General features: G+C 43.6%; 1 protein-coding gene across 1 annotated transcript in view; it reads left to right on the top strand.

The window, feature by feature from the left end:
* The first annotated feature begins 898 nt into the window (after nt 1-898).
* The window catches only part of LMBRD1 (LMBR1 domain containing 1), a 112,022-nt gene continuing 99,545 nt past the window's right edge, over nt 899-13,375 (top strand). Inside the window, exons 1-2 of the mRNA XM_023625138.2 lie at nt 899-1,334; nt 6,803-6,979. Of these exons, the coding sequence (XP_023480906.1) occupies nt 1,266-1,334; nt 6,803-6,979 (246 nt within the window). The 5' untranslated portion in view covers nt 899-1,265. The remainder of the gene's footprint in view (nt 1,335-6,802; nt 6,980-13,375) is intronic.

Below are 13,375 nucleotides of genomic sequence, written 5' to 3'. Positions count from 1 at the left end.
TTACACTGGGATTGCCTTGTGCTTCCAAAAGTTGTTGGTACAAAGATGTGAATGACTCTTTCCTATAGAGGGAATTTGGGTTGTGTGGGGGAAAGGGAGAAAACTGGCCTTGGGTTGTTTACCTCTCCTCCAAACCACGTGGGCCTCTAGGAGAGGATTCGGAGACCCAAGCAGGAAGAGGCAGAAGTAGGTGACCGCAATCGGCCCTGCAGCTGGTGAAGGAATTCCAAGTGGCGACCTGGAATAGAGATGTCTCTATTCTCCGGAAGGCAACTACAGGAGAGAGGTCTCCAGAGAAGTGATGTCCCACGGGAGAAAGAGTTACGCTCAAACACGCAGGTCCAGAGAGCCTGGAGCCAGCTTATGATGGTACCAACTCACGTTCAAACTGTCTCCTGTTTTCCTCTTCTCGCCCTCATCCCGTCCTGGCAGGGAGACCTCCACACCTTCCCTCGTGCAGGATTCCAGCCTGAACTAGGTCCAAGCAGGGGATAATTTATCTCCACAAGATAAACTGAAAAGATGTGGTGGGAGTCATCCATGCAGCTGTGTTCTGAGTACATTTGGGTTAGGTTTGTTCAATTCAGGGCCTAGTTCGGTCTGTACCCCCCCACCCAGGGGCCCCAGGGAAGCCCTCGCAGATTCCCTCCGCTTCCCCACCGGCCAGGGGCAGCATCTGCTCCGTTCACTTGGGATCATTACCAGAACCTGCGATCTCTTGATGAAGGTGCTCTCAGCTCGAACACCTGGAGGGTACAACGCCATCCTTCACAGGCACGTGCGGATCTAAACAGGAGGGCCGCAACATCACGTGACACGGCGGGGGCAGGACTGCCCAGCGCCCGCAGAACGGGAAGTCCCTGGGGAGCCAATTGGCTCCCCTACAGCGTCAGCCAACCCTGCCAGGGGGCCCGGCCCACCACCGCCCACCCGCCCGGCCTCCAGGACGAACCCCTCACGGAGGCGCCGGAAACTCCCGACGCCGCTCGGAGCTCCAGCCACCGGCCCAGCCTCGCGCCGCTCCCGGGCCCACGTCGCCCACGCCCCCAGGGCGGCCCCGGCGCGGCGGCGCTGACGTCTCTACGCCCCGCCCGCCCCGGCGCTCGCTGACGTCGCCACGCCCCGTCCCCGGCTCGGCGCGGGACGCTGGGGCGGGGTCTCCGTGGCGACCGCTCGCTCCGCCCCTGCGCCCTCTTAACCTTTAGGGTGCGCGGCGCCCCGCCTCTCCCCGCCCTCCCCTGCCGGGGCCTCGGCCGGAAGCGAAGATGGCGGCGGCCGGCGCGGCCTCGGTGGACCTGGTGATCGGCTGGTGCATCTTCGGCCTCCTGCTCCTGGTAGGGGGCGCCGCGCGGCGGGAGGGGCGGCCCCGAGACCTCCGGCCCCCGGCCCGGCTCGCCCCGTGCGCCCCGCCCTCTCCGGCCGGCCCGGGGCTCCGCGCGGGGCGGGGCGCCGTGTGCGCGCCCCCTGGCCTCCTCGCTGGCGGCCCCCGCCCCGCCCCCGCCGTGGGGTCCTCAGCCTTCCCGGCCATTGTCCATCCGCCCTGCTGACGTGGCCGCCCGTCCCGGCGTTCCTTTGCGGACCCCTCGACAGGTGCAGACACCTGTGTGGGGTCGGCGTCTGCACCTACCGCCCGTCTGACGTAGGCGCCTTCCTCCCAGCCCTCGTCCTCATGTTTATCCAGTGACGAATGGGGCCCTGCATGGCCCAGAGGGCCTGGTTTTTACCTCCCTACCCCACATTAAAACCCTGGGGCGTTTTCTGCTGGGGAGTCCAGGTTGTTTCTCTTCGTACCCCGCTCCCCCATTATCACTCTCTCTCCCCTCCTTGCCCTCGTCCCATCCTCTTGTTGCTTCGTGTCCCAAAGTATTTTGCTGCTTTGCGTTACGGAAACACAAACCAAGATTAATCCACAAACCCGTTAAGTTCAGTTCTGAAACTCAAGACCTGTTTGATTTTACTTATTAGATTCCACTACGGTGTCTGCAACCTGTGTAGTATATTTTGCTAGTAAACGTTGCCGCAGAAACTACAAAAAAAGGAGGGGAGGGGTGGACTTCAAGGCTGTCTTCCAGAAAATAATATTGCCTTTACACTGGAACGTTCTGTACTCCTCTTGATGGAGGAAATGGGAACCGTGAAAGTTGGCTGTCCAGTCCTGTACTTGGAGAGTTCATTGAGTTTTCCAGATCATCGTTTTCAGTTGGTTTAGAAGAAACCAAATGAGCACGTAACAGTATCAAAGTTGAGTGGGAATATCTTGGCAGTTATCAGTTAATAAACATTTAATGTACAGCAGTTGTGCTGTAAATTGTAGGAGAATGCAAACGAAACAATGTGACCTTTAAGAGGGTCTGAAGATAGGTAGGAAAGCAAAAGTTCTTGTAACAGGTATTTTAAGTCCTGAAAACCAAAGTATGATTTTATAAATGAAATACGACTTTAAAGAATGGAAAACAATATTGGAAGAAAGTGGAATTGAGGTAGCCCTTGGGTACATGAAGAAGGGAAGGCATTGAAGTTGGTGATATTACAGCAGGAATAAAGCATAATGAGAAGGGAATTAAGGACTTTGAAACTAGATGTCAGAGTAGAAAAAATTAGTAATAAGGGCCATTGTTTAATTTTTTGCAAATCTGTTTAATTCCTGGCTTATGAGAAGAGAGCTGGATTCTTGTGTCTGCTTTTTTTTTAATTTTATTTTTTTCCCTTTTTCTCCCTGAAGCTCCCCAGTACATAGTTGTATATTTTTAGTTGTGGGTCCTTCTGGTTGTGGCATGTGGGATGCTGCCTCAGCGTGGCTTGATGAGCAGTGCCATGTTTGCACCCAGGATCTGAACTGGGGAAATCCTGGGCCACTGACGTGGAGCGTGCAAACGTAACCACTCAGCCACGGGGTCAGCCCGCAACGGGTCTGCTTCTGTCTTTTGAGATGTGTTATTTTGGTTCAAGTATATGAAGAAAATCCAATTTTAGTGATATGTAGTTGCAAGCAGAGGAGTATTTTTTTAGATAATTGTGGATGTTCTTGAATACTACACAAAATAAGTAGAAGCTTCTTAAAGGTTAGCTGCAGTATGAAATCTGAAACCCTACCAATGAACTTTTTGTTGTGTTACATTAAAATCCATTGGCCCATGTTGCGCTTTGAATGGATCTTTTCCCCATGCATGATTTTGTACATGATGCATTGGTCGTTCGGAAAATACTGGTTCACTGAAGTTTGCAGATCTTCCAAATATGGATGCATTTCATTACATGATATCAAAATATCACATTTGTTAATATCACTACTGATCTTGTCAGAAGTGTATCTCAGAAATAAGTATTGAGAAACTGTCAAACTCACAGTTGTGGATACAAGTTTTCCAAAATTTTAATTTTCATTTAAAAGCTTGAATTTTATCATTGGCAACAAATACTGTCACTTGTTTTTTTGAAGTGATGGGTTCCGTTTGTTCATTTCGACAAAATCTGCCAAATATCCAAGTCTGAATGACCATAGTTAGTCACTTGTGCTTTCAAGTAAAAATGATGTTCCTTGAAGAGTGCTTGATTTGGTTTTCAGCTCTTCACTGTCAAGGTGCTGTTCCGGAGGCAGCCAGCACACCTGGGCGTACAGCAGAGGAACTTGAGTGCATACTTCATGTTTCCCACCATGAGTATTAAAAAGACTCAAGGGTTGAAATTTGGTAAAGCTAGTTTTTGCTGCTTTATCAAGCACAGTCTTAAGTTAAATTGTCTCCTTTTTCTTTTTGTTCTGTGAGAGTGTGGTGGTCAAGAATACAGTGACTACTGGCACAGCCTGGTGCTTAATTCGCCAGCAGTGTCACCTGCCATGGCTTATGCACCATGAGTGCAAATATCAACATAGTGAAAAATGCGGATGACATCTTAGTATTATTATGAGAATAGTTTTCAATTTGCAAATCCCCAGAAAGGGTTCTGGGGCTGCTAGGAGTTTGGGGACTTGGTACTTTGAGAACTGCTGCCAACCATCTACTAAAGAGTCAGAACCCTAAAATTGACTAGTTTTGTGATTTTGGGCAAACAGAATGGACTTCAGTTCTTCCGCCACATAAGGGATGGTTAGATTTGGTTCCTCTGAGCTTATAATCTAACTATCGATGTTTACTCTATCAAATCTAAACCCTTCTACCTAGCCCCTGGACAAGATCCTCACTAATTTGACTTACAGCACCTTTCAAATAGCATTTCCCATTACTATACAAGACAGAATCTCCATTTCTGTAAAGCAAGTTTACTTGTTACTCAAACTGAGGGCATCACCCTGGAACTTGTTAGAAATATGAAACACAGGACCCCAGCCCTGCTGAGTCAGACCTGCAGTTTAGCAAGATTCCAGGCAGTGTGTGTTCTTTTAGTTTAAATTCATGTGTTCTCGTCCTCCCTCTGCCCCAGTGCTTCTCAGCCTTGACTGCTCGTTGAAACAACCTAGGGAGTTTTTTAAACCCCTGAAGCCCAGACCAGTTAAATCAGTCTCTTGCGAGGGGTTGGGGACTGCTCTAAACCTTCCCTTTATACTTCTTAGCAAAATTGTGCATTAGTTTCTTTTATGAAATGCTCTGAGATGTTATAAGACATTTAATAATAATTACTGCTATTTGTTAAGCAGTTACTATGACCAGGCGCTGTGCTAAACTCTTTACATCTCGTTTAATCCTTATAACCTGCTGTGAAAGAAGTATTCTTATTCCTATTGTAAAGATGAGGACATTTGGTTTGTTTTATAATATAGTAACAACTGATAGATTTAGCCTATGTAAACAAAAAGCTCTTTGGGGTTTTCAGTTTTTAAACTGTAAAGGGATTCTGGGACCAAAACATTGGGGAACGTCTGGCTGAACTGTTTGCCTGGTGTTGGAAGCTCCTTCTGCTTCAGTAACACCTGTCACTTCGTTCTCTGTGAAAGTGCAGATCTTGAAATCCAACAAAAAGTTTATTCAACACTTTGTGTCAGGTGCTGCTAAGGACAGAAGGATAAGGCTCAGCTTTCAATGACTTCAGAATAATTTGAGGAATGTTTTAAATATTTGTGAATTCACTTAAAAACAAACCCCTGAAAATATTAATATAAATAACATTTTATGAAAAATAATTTCCAAAAAAATTAATAATGATTTAAGCCAAAAATTAATAATGATTTGAACCTAGGTCTTTTTTTTTAATTCCAACACCCAGGTTCCAAATTCTACATTCCCTTCTCACTTTATTTTTTCCTGCCTTTCTGATGCCAACTGAAATGTTAGTAGTATGAAGGAATTACATGCAACAACTTGGATGGACTTCAGATGCTTACGCTAAGTGGAAGAAGCCAGACTCAAAAGATGACATACTGTATGAGTACATTATGATGCTCTAGAAAAAGTTGAAGCTATAGGGACAGATAACAGATAGTGGTTGTCAAGGGCTGGAGAGCGGAGACAAGGGTTAACTACAGAGGAGCAAAGGGGATTTTTCTGTGGTGATGGAAAGTGATGGAACTGTTGTAACATTTTGTGGTAGGAAAGTTTGGAAGGGGTGACACTAGTTGGTGCTGTTAGTTCAGTTCAGGCTTGTGAACTAGGATGCCCAGTACGGAAGTAGCCGTTGAATCTGGTGAAAGAGTGAAAGGACAAAATAGTGTTTTTGTCCCAGAGCTGTTGTAGAACTTACGTAAGACATTGTTCTCAGACAATGGTTTGCCAGTGTGGCTCTGTTGGAATCCTCCGGCATTGGACTTGCTGATGCCTGGAGGAGCCTCACTCATTGAGTTGATTTGCGGGGAGGGCATGACGGTATTGAAATTAAAAAACTACCTACGTGATTCTAACACACAGCCAGGGTTGAGGTCACTGATTTAGTATTTCTTTGCTGTCCCCTGTGATTGATTAGAGCAGAGGTTCTTAAAATGTAGTCCCTGGACCAGCAGCAGCCTCACCTGGAACTTGTTACAAATGCAGGTTTTCAGGCCCTTCTCCAGCCCGCTTGAATGTGAAACTCTGGGGATGCGGCCCATTCTAAATCTGTGCTTTAGCAAGTCCTTCAGGTGATTCTGAAACTCCCTAAAGTTAGGGAATCTCGAGAGTGAAGTCTTGTCTCTGTGTTAGTCACCAGAAAGGCATTGCTTAACTCTTAAGAGTTCCTGTTGAGTGGAGATGTCAGTCTCGGTACACCTGAGTGTACTTTTCCTACTGGAAAGTTCCTTGCAGTGCACGTGTCCATTTCCAGTGTTCACTTTTCCTTGTTTACTGCCCTTTAAGATTCCAATTATAGTTTAATGTGCCAAATGTATGGTGATTGTTGGCAGTTATTCTTTAGCTGAATGGTACTCTTGAGCCATCAGAATGGGGCAGAAGTTAATTTCAATTCAAGTTGTAGTCATTGATGCTTCAGTAGTAAGCATAGGATAGAACAATTAGTTATATCTCCTTTAGGTTGGAGAGATCTATAGGAAAAAAGTATTCAACGCTAGTTAACTTTGGCATTGTATGAAACCATTAATGATGGCACTGTGTTCAATGAGGTTTTATGTAACTGAGCTCTGTTATTGATAACTTTTACTCTTTTTTACTTTTTACTTTTTTTGTGTGTCTTTGCACCTGTGAGGTTATACTGCATTCCTGAAATAGGTTTTGAAAATTAGAAATCTTGAACAAGTTTATAAGGGATACTGGACCTTCCTTACACATCTGAAAGAACCTTTACTCGACATAGTTTCCCATTGGAAACGCGCAAACATGTACTAAAATCAGTTTTAGAGAATAAAAACAGTAACAACACACTTCTTTTTGTTCTATTTCAGGCTATTTTGGCATTCTGCTGGATATATGTTCGTAAATACCAAAGTCAGAGGGAAAGTGAAGTTGTCTCCACCATAACAGCAATTTTTTCTCTGGCGATTGCTCTTATCACATCAGCACTTCTACCAGTGGATATATTTTTGGTTTCTTACATGAAGAATCAAAATGGCACATTTAAGGTAATTATTCTCATACTATATGATTTTTTCCTTTCAGATTCTTGGCTTTGTATAGCAGTTGGTATATATTGCGCTTTTTTGTTGTCTCTGGGAATAGATGAGAATGGACACGCAGCGTGGAGGCTGAGTGTGTGACAACTAACGTGAAGACTAGAGACAGGCCTTTCACTGACATAAGAACTGTTAACGCGAGAACCCTCTAAATGTGAAGAATGCCTTCTCTAATCTGAAAATATATGAAGTAATTGTAATAAGTCTTGTTTTTGTGCCTCTGATAGCTCCCTTGAAGTCTATGTGACTTGATTTGCATTAATGCAGTAAATAAATAACTTAGAGGGCTTTTGCTAGTGGCAGGTCAGGATCTTAATCTCTGTTCCATGTTGAGCACTTTGGGTCAGTATGGTATAGAGAAAAGACCACTAGGCTGCGAGTCAGAAGACCTGGGTTCTGATCTTGACTCAGAGCTATCCAGCATGTTTCGTTGGCTAAATCAGTTAACTTTTCTGGATTCAAGGGCCTCATTTTTAAAATGAGAGATGTTGGGCTGGAAGATTTCTGAGTTCTCTTTTAATTATGCAAATTACTTTTAAGTTTCTTATTAGCTTAGCTTCTATGAGGGAGAAATTGTGTCTTGCTTGCCGTTGTATCCTTAGTGTCTAACACACAGTGGGTACTCCAATATTTGAATGAAATGTTTTTTCAATTATCTCAATAATGCATACTTCCAAAGTGAATTCCTGAATTGCCCAACTGGGTTCAAATAATTTAAAAATGTTTTCATGTATTGTGATTGTTGTGAAAAGCAAAGTTATTCTCTGTGGGCTAGTGGTTCCTTCAGCGAGTATTAGTTGAGCACTTAGGATGTGCCCAGTGTTATGTGAAGACGGTAACTAACATCTGTCACTTGTCGGCCACGTGTTGGACACTGTCCTAAAGGGTTTGTGTGTACTACCTCCCTTTAATCTCCCGGACAACCCTGTGAGGTGGATGACGTTACCCATGTTTGGGCAGGAGAGGTGAAGTGACTTCCCTCAGGTCGTACCCCCGGAAGTGCTGGAGCTGGGGTTGGAGCTCTCTCTTCACCAGGGGAGGTGTCGGTTCACACTGGGCTCTGTGTGCGTATGGGGGTGGATAGATGTCTGAGATGGAAGTCATATTTTTTCTCTTGTATAATTATTGTTTGAATAGAAGGTTTTTTAGTTTTGAATTTAGAATATTTGACTTGTCTAGATTTTGTGGGAATATGTTTTCATCATGGAATTTCTAAAGTATTTTTACGAACTTTTTAAGTAGTTTCATGAAAGTAAGGACTTTCTCTTAGATTATGTAGTTGTTCTGGGACCATGCTTAAATTAGTAGTCACTTTCTGAGTAATAGTTTTTTAAATCTGAGATTGCATTATACTTATTTGAGCAAGCCTTTATGAATTCACCCACCTGAAGAAGTAAAGTATTACCTGTAAAAGCTTAGGGCACTCATTTTATTAAATGTCCCCTAAGAGAAGAAAATACATGACTTTTGTTAATGCACTTTGTATTTGTTAAATCTAAATGTGGCACCAATAATTAGGAGGGAAAAATTCTGTGTTATTGTTTTTTCCCCTGACTTTTTACAAACTTCTTTCTTTCATTGTTAGGAGATTATTTATTCAGTAATTGTATGTTCTCTTTTTCCTACTTTTCATTGACTTAGTTGTCTCTATTTAGTTCTGTTTTTAGTCCCCTCAGAGCTTACATAATGTATCAGTTTTTGTCCTCCAATGCTTTGATACCTTTTTTCTTGATATATTGAAACATTCTTTGTTTGGGGGATTAGTGTCATAAGAGTTTTCATTTGAAGGTGGTCTATACTAATGCTCAAAAAGAGGACTGAAAAGGCTTTTTAAAAACCTTTTCCCGACAAACTGTAGAAAGTATTTTCTCCAAAAAGTTATTGCTGAAGTCTCTTGAGGTGTTTAGTGAGAGACAAGTACAAGTATTTAAGAATTAGTTCTTCAGGCTTCATGCCACAATTGTAAATTTAGCCATTTTAGAGTGAAAATATGCCACAGTGGCTTCAATCTATTCCACCTTTATTAGTGAGGAGAAATGTACAAGTTGGTGTTGTTTTCCATGAGGAATTATGTTGTATCCTAATCTTTACAATGTGCATTTCTTATCCCTAAATGAATATATATTCTCTAACTTTCTCCATTCCCACCTCAGATATTTTGAAGCCTCTAAACTGATGATGGACTTGCTTACAAGGTGTGATTACTCGGAAACTCTGGACGTCAGCGCTTGCTCCCGTTTGGCTCAGGGACGGAGGGCATCGGGCTTTTCTGTGAGCAGGCAGTCGAGTGCTTTCTCCAGTGTGTCTTAGTTACTCCTAGCTTTCTCACCCTTCTTATGGTGGGGGTATGTTGTGACAATGCCTGAGTTGTTGCCATTGATTTCTTTTTTCCCTACACATGGCACTATGAATAATTTTAGTTAGATAATTTGTTTCTAGTTTTTTTGTGAAGTAATTAACTTTTTAGATTAAAAAAAAAAGACCTTAAAGAATACTCTGTGTTCTATTACAGTGTCTTGTATAGTTGGCCAATAACTGTGGCTAGTGATATACACAGAGTGTACAGGTCAAAAAGAACTCAGAAATTGACAGTTGCATGAATAAATATTTTTTACTGTATACAACATGTAAAGTTTTTAAAAAAATTAGTAGTTAAGTTATGGCATCAAAACATTTAGTGTTTTGGTAGCTAAAATGTTCATATCTTACTCCTTCCCCCAATGATTAATCTCTTCATGGCCTCTTATTATAGTTATGTATCGCTTGCTTAATGACGGGATACATTCTGAAAAATGTGTTGTTAGGCAGTTTCGTCATTGTGTAAATATTCACAGACTGTACTTAACACAAACATAGATGTGTACAGCCTGCTACACACCTAGGCTATATGGTGCTAATTTTATGGGACCACCATTGTATATTCGGCCCATCATTGACTGAAATGTCATGTGGCACATGACTGTATTACATGTCTGGGTTGAGTCTCTACCACTGCCTCATTCTTACTCTCAAATAATGAAAACTGTATCTTAGAACTTTGTATTCTTCATTGCATCTTAAATACACTTATTCACTTAATACTTATTAAACACGTAATGTGAACCTGACACATGTGGATGCTGGAGAATAACGATGAAAACAAATGAGGCTACTCTTCTCATGGAGCTTACGTTCTGTAAGACCAGATCAACAGTAAACAGACAAAACAAGCTAACTTCATAGCTAGGCTTCCCGTGAGGAAATATAACAGATTGATGTGGGAGTCTGATTAAGTTGTGGGTAATTCAAATGGGGGATAGGAAGGCCAAATTGCTGAAGTGGATCCGATGGCTGAGGTTACTTGAATGAGACCTAAAGGAGGAGGAGCCAGCCCAGGGAGCCTTCAGGGAGGAGGCACCGTAGATATGAGCCCTCAGGCAGGGATGAGCTTGGCCTATTTGGCTGAAGTGTGCTGCTGGGAGTTGTGCTTGGTACTAGCTGAGATCAAGAGGAAGGCGGGGGCCAGGTTGTTTATGACTTTTAAGTTATGTTAAAAGAGCTGCATTTTGGAAAAGTTACCTGCAAGTGCCTATCATGTCTATTCAAGTGGAAGTGCCAAGTCAGGAGTTGGAGCCTCAGGGAGAGCGTGGGGTTGGAGAGAAGAGTTTGGAAGTCATCAGCTCTGCATGGTATCAGCTGTGGACTGACTGGTAGCTGGGGAGGGTGCCTGGCCTGAGAAGGCTTGGCAGTGGACACAGATCGTAGTGCTCCACTGTATGAAGGCCGGCTGAAGGGGAGAGGCTGCCACCTGAGAGGTGAGAAGAACAGGAGGGAGGCTTGTGGAATCAGGAGGAGAATGTGTTTCAGGAGGAGAGAATAATGGCTTTTTCCAGCGATGCTGAGAGGTGTGGTGAGAGGGGTCATGAGGGGACTGCTGGCTTTGGTCACTGGTGACCAAGAACATGCAGAATCATTTCAGTGGAGCAGGGGGTGGTCGGGTTGGAGTGAGTGGACCCTGGACAGGGCGGTGAGGACGCAGTGACAGGAAATGCTGACAACTTTTCAGGACATTTTGTTCTCTAGGGGAGTAGGAGTGGGGTCAAAGGAGGTGTTGTGTGCGGGTGTCTCTTTGTTGTTTAGTGGAAGTTACTAGAGTTTGTATACTTTAGGACTCAGTAGAGGGGAGAGTTTTTTTGAGAGGGGAGAGAGGATATTGCAGATGCAGTGGCCTTGAGAAGGCAAAGGGGTTGGTGGTCTCACTGAGAGGATCGGCTGTAAATAGGGCTGTGGACCCTTGGCAGATATACAGACGAAGGTGGGTTTTAGATTTGGTAGGACATTGAGTGAGCTCCTGTCTTTTTTTTTTTTAAAGATTTTTTTTTTTTTTCCTTTTTCTCCCCAAAGCCCCCTGGTACATAGTTGTATATTCTTAGTTGTGAGTCCTTCTAGTTGTGACATGTGGGACGCTGCCTCAGCGTGGTCTGATGAGCAGTGCCATGTCTGCGCCCAGGATTCGAACCAACGAAACACTGGGCCGCCTGCAGCGGAGCACGCAAACTTAGCCACTCGGCCATGGGGCCAGCCCCGAGCTCCTGTCTTTTGGCTTCAAATTATTTGAGAGACCACTAAGTTACTCTCTCAACTGTTGACATTTTGTGCTGGTTAATTCTTGGCTGTGGGGGGCTGTCCTGTGTACTGTAGATGTTTAGCAGATCCTTGCCCCTACCCACTAGATGCCAGTTGTGTAGTGATCACTACCCCTGTCGCCAGTGACCACACTGGCCAAATGTCCCCTAGGGGACAAAATCATCCCTGAGTGAGAACCACTGGTCTAAAGTGAGGTTATTAGGTAAAATCGAGGAGACTCGTGTAGTTTGGGGTTAGGCTAGCATTTCAAAAAGTCATCTTGAAGAATGGGAGAAGGGATTTCACATACACGACCCACTCCATCTTTGCTCTGTGGAATCTGTATCCTTTTCCTGTCTTGTGAAATGTTCTTCAATAGTCTCTAATTTAGTGTTAGTTCTTGATTGTCTCATGTTCCTTTGAGTCTTAAATGACTCTGAAGTTCCTTTTGGTCTCTACTGGGAGGCAGAAGTTTATAAAATGTATCAAGGGCATTTGTTCTCAAAATGTAGAAGGAAGGTTTCATAAACTAAGCTCTTTTGACAGTCCATCAGGTGCCTTGGAGGCAATGCAGTATATAAAAGCCAAATACACTAATAGTGCTTGAGTGATGTTGTATATTTTACACATATTTTTAGCTGTAAAATAGTAACAGTAAAAGTAACTGCCACAAGATTTGGTTAAACAAAAGAACCTTGCAGGGTAAAAGATAGTAAATTTCAATGAATCTCTGGCTTTAAATTACCTTCATACCTTCTACTTTTATCTTTTTTCTGAGGTTGGGGTCTTGTTTAGTTTTAAAGTTTAATTTTTAAGTGATTCTCAGTGGGCACACTAATACCTGTGGGATTGTTTTGGAGCTGGTAGGGAGCTTGCACAGGGATAGATGTAATTGTCCTCTGTTTCAAAAAATCTTCGTTTCAAAAATCTTTGTAAACTTCTGTTTTGGTGCACAAACAATCACTGAAGAAACACAACTGTTAGGAGCTGAAGCTTTGATTATGTACGTATTCATTTGGATACTGGATCATTGATGAAAACATTTCCCATCCTTGCACAGAATTCTCCCCAGTGCTTTCCCATTCCTGTGCGGGAAGCACCATTTACACTTTCTTCCTATTTTTCTGTGTATGTATGGGTGTTTCTTTGGTTACATTTTTAGACAAAGATTGCGTTTGGTAAGACTGTTGTTTGCAGCTCGTTCTGTTTCCCCTCACTCAAAGGTACTTCATGGATATCCATGTATGTGAGTTTATGTAGATTTCATTGTTAATACATTTAACATTTTTTCCTGGGCATTGAGATTGTCTCTAGTTTTTGTTGTTGTTGTTACTTTAATATTTTAAGCAATGCTACACTGAATATTGTTGGGTAGAGGGCTCTTGGGTGAAAAATCACTAACATTACTTAGTGCAGGCTGGGATTTATGGAGCTAAGGCTCAGCAAGTACAAGGTTCTTACATACTTGAGATTCGGCGGAGAGGGGAGCTTTCCCCAGAGCAGGAGCATCAGCAGAGGTAGCTCCTCCTGCTCTTGTTCTCGCTTCTCATGGGGCAGGAGCCAGAGTGGCCTGCAGGGGGATAAACATGATGGACTTGAATGCCAAGTAGTGTGAGCTAACAAGCTCTTCAGGGCGTCCTAAGACGTTGTAGGTGCTGAACACCTAGAGACTTCGGGTCCCTTGGTCCCCTGAGTAATTGAGGTTGGGTGCAGCTGCTCCTACTGTGTGGGGAGGGGAGG

Source organism: Equus caballus, chromosome 20, assembly GCF_041296265.1.
Source record: "Equus caballus isolate H_3958 breed thoroughbred chromosome 20, TB-T2T, whole genome shotgun sequence".
Lineage (NCBI taxonomy): Eukaryota > Metazoa > Chordata > Mammalia > Perissodactyla > Equidae > Equus > Equus caballus.
Note: the sequence above shows the minus strand (reverse complement) of the source record. Positions and strands in the feature narration are given on the sequence as shown.